At 37.6% G+C, this 3,009-nt stretch overlaps 1 protein-coding gene across 1 annotated transcript; it reads right to left on the reverse strand.

Annotated features, from left to right (window-relative positions):
* Nucleotides 1-206: 206 nt before the first annotated feature.
* Nucleotides 207-2,279, reverse strand: LOC106766016. The gene has a single exon (XM_014650778.1). The coding sequence runs from the start codon at nt 2,277-2,279 to the stop codon at nt 207-209; it is 2,073 nt and encodes a 690-aa protein (XP_014506264.1).
* Between the last annotated feature and the right edge of the window lie 730 nt (nt 2,280-3,009).

Raw genomic sequence — 3,009 nt, forward strand, 5'->3', positions numbered from 1 at the left:
CAATGTATAAAGTAAAAAGTATAGGGGGCTACAATTCACAAGATTACTGATGATGAAAGCGAAGCATGGTGAGAACTTCTTGCAAGAGTTGTTGCACATTTTTCTGATGAAGAATTTGAGTATCCCGAAATTGTATGAACTCTTGATAATGTTGGAGTTGTTGAGCTTGGAGATCAGTAATGGACTGCTAGAGTTGAGCAAGTGTATCAACAGAAGAAGGGTCTTCTTCTTTTCTCTCTCTCTCTTTTTTTGAAAACATAAAAACTATTGATGATCATTTCACCGTGGTGATGTGAATGAGCTCCTTTCTTGGGTACAACATGACTTCTTGTGGAACAGATTAATGGCTTGATGACTTCTAATTGATGAGCACACTTCACTACCTCTTCATCATTAATTTCTTTACTCAACTCTTTTGCTTCCATTCCTGACAGTAAAGCTTTCTCTAAAGGATTCTTCCTTACATGATAATCAACATCCTCTAACACAAGAGACTCAATTATTTCAGCCTTGAAACAATGTTCTTTGTCCAATTTATGTTTTACTACTTCATTTATAGAGAATGTGACTTTTTCATCTCCTACTCTTAACATCAATGCACCTTGTTCTACATCTATCAGTGTTCTTCCTGTGGCTAAGAATGGTCTTCCCAATATGATTGGGACTTTAGCATCTTCTTCCATGTCAAGCACCACGAAATCAACTGGGAAAATAAGTTTATCCACCTTCACTAAAACGTCTTCCACAATTCCATAAGGATAAGTCATTGATAAGTCTACCAATTGTAGAGTTATCATAGTGGGCTTTACTTTTCCAATTCCCAGCCTTTTAAAAATTGACAAAGGCATCAAATTGATACTTGCTCCAAGGTCACACAATGCTTTACCCACCGTTATATTTCCAATCTCACATGGAATGACGAAGCTTCTTGGGTCCTTCAACTTGGGAGGTAATTTTTGTTGAATTATTGCACTACACTCCTCTGTGAGCATAATTGTTTCATCTTCTTGAAGCTTCTTTTTCTTTGACAACAAGTCTTTCATGAATTTAGCATAACTTGACATTTGTTCCAATGCTTCAGCAAATGGAATATTAATGTGGAACTTCTTAAAAACATCAAGAAATCTTGCAAATTGGTTGGCTTGTTCTTGCTTCTTCAACCTTTGAGGGAATGGAATTGTAGGGACATACTCACGCATCTCTTTCTCACTCTCTTGATTTTTTTCTCCCTCTTCCTTTTCCTCACATTTTCTCTCAATTTCTTTTTCTACACTCTCTTCTGCTATTTCATCAACTCTTTTCTTTTTCTTTCTGTCCATCTCACTCCTTTTTTCATTCTCTAACACTCTTCCACTCCTCAATTGAATTGCCTTGCATTGTTCCCTTGGGTTTGGTATAGTGTCACTAGGGAATGTGCCAGGAGATCTCTCCGAGAGTTGTCTTGAAAGCTGACCAATCTGGTTCTCCAAATTTCTGATTGAAGCTTCCTGGTTCTTGAAGTTAGTCCTTGTCTCATTCATGAAATTTGAAGTCTGCTCCACAAAGGTAGAAGTTTGCATAGTTAGCTTCTCTAGTGCATTTTCTAACGTATACATCTTGTTCCCTTGATTGCTGAGCTGAGCTTGATATTGATATGGAGGCCTTGGTGGGTTAGATTGGATTGGATTACTCCAAGGTCTCGTTTGTTGGGGTTTCCAATTTGCATTAAAGTTGGTAGAAAACTGATTTTGTTGTTTTCCCACTGCATTGACTTGTGCTTCTTGTTGAGTGGCCTGACATTCACCATTCTGATGCATTCCTCCGCAAAAATCACACCCTGGAGATCTTGTATTCACATTATTTGCTTGCATATTTCCCAGCTTNTGAGTCAAATCAGTGATCTGNTGTGTTAACAACTTGTTTTGGGCTAAGATAGCATCCAAAGTATTAACCTCCAACACTCCAGCTTTTCTATTTTGACGGTCAAACTGCATATTCACTGTGTTGTTTGCCATTAATTCTAGAGTCTCTAAAGCTTCCTCTGGTGTTTTCAAATTGAATGATCCTCCACTTGCTGCATCTAAAATTGCCTTAAAAGAGGGTGAAAGACCATTATAGAAAATCTGCACTTGCAACCATTCTGGTAGAGCATGATGTGGACATTTCCTCATTAGCTCCTTGTATCTTTCCCATGCCTCATATAAGGATTCAGTTTCTTGCTGCACAAAGGTGGTGATCTCATTTCTCATTTTAGCTGACTTGGAAGGAGGGAAGTATTTTGTTACGAATTTTGTAGCCATATCCTCCTATGTAGAAATACTTCCTTGAGGTTGTGATTGAAGCCAGTTTTTAGCTTTATCCCGTAGAGAAAAGGGAAAAAGCCTCAAACGAATTGCATCATCTGAAACTCCATTAATCTTCAAGGTATCACAGATTGCCAGAAAATTCTCCAGGTGAGAATTAGGATCTTCTGAAATTGCACCTCCAAATTGATTTTGTTGAATGACTTGTAACAAGGCAGGCTTAATTTCAAAATTATTGGCTTGAATAGGAGGTCTCACGATGCTCCCTTGATAGCTGTTAGATTTGGCATTGAATAATCTCGAAGAGTTCTTCTCACAGGTTGTTCTTCTGCCATTGTTGATGTCTCCTCTTCTTGCTCAATTCGTCTTTGTTCCTTTCTTCTTTCTCTCTTCCTTCTTCTTGCACTACTTTTGTTGCTTCTGGCTGTGCGTTCAATTTCTGAATCAAAAAGTAAATCTTCCGGAGCAACAGTACCTCGCATAAACAACTAAAAAAAATATATACAACTCAAATCTTAAGCCAATTAGATCACTAATATCAACTAAAAATTCAATCCCCGGCAACGGCGCCAGAAACTTGATGTACGTTTGGCAAGTGTACCAATCGTTATTGTAGTAACAAAATATCGTCCTCAGGGATTGAATGAGTTGAGTACTAGTTTACTAACTTACTTAATTTTGAGCAACAAAAATATCAAGTAAAATGATGAACATAAACAAATGATTG

This window comes from Vigna radiata, chromosome 7, assembly GCF_000741045.1.
Source record: "Vigna radiata var. radiata cultivar VC1973A chromosome 7, Vradiata_ver6, whole genome shotgun sequence".
Classification (NCBI taxonomy): domain Eukaryota; kingdom Viridiplantae; phylum Streptophyta; class Magnoliopsida; order Fabales; family Fabaceae; genus Vigna; species Vigna radiata.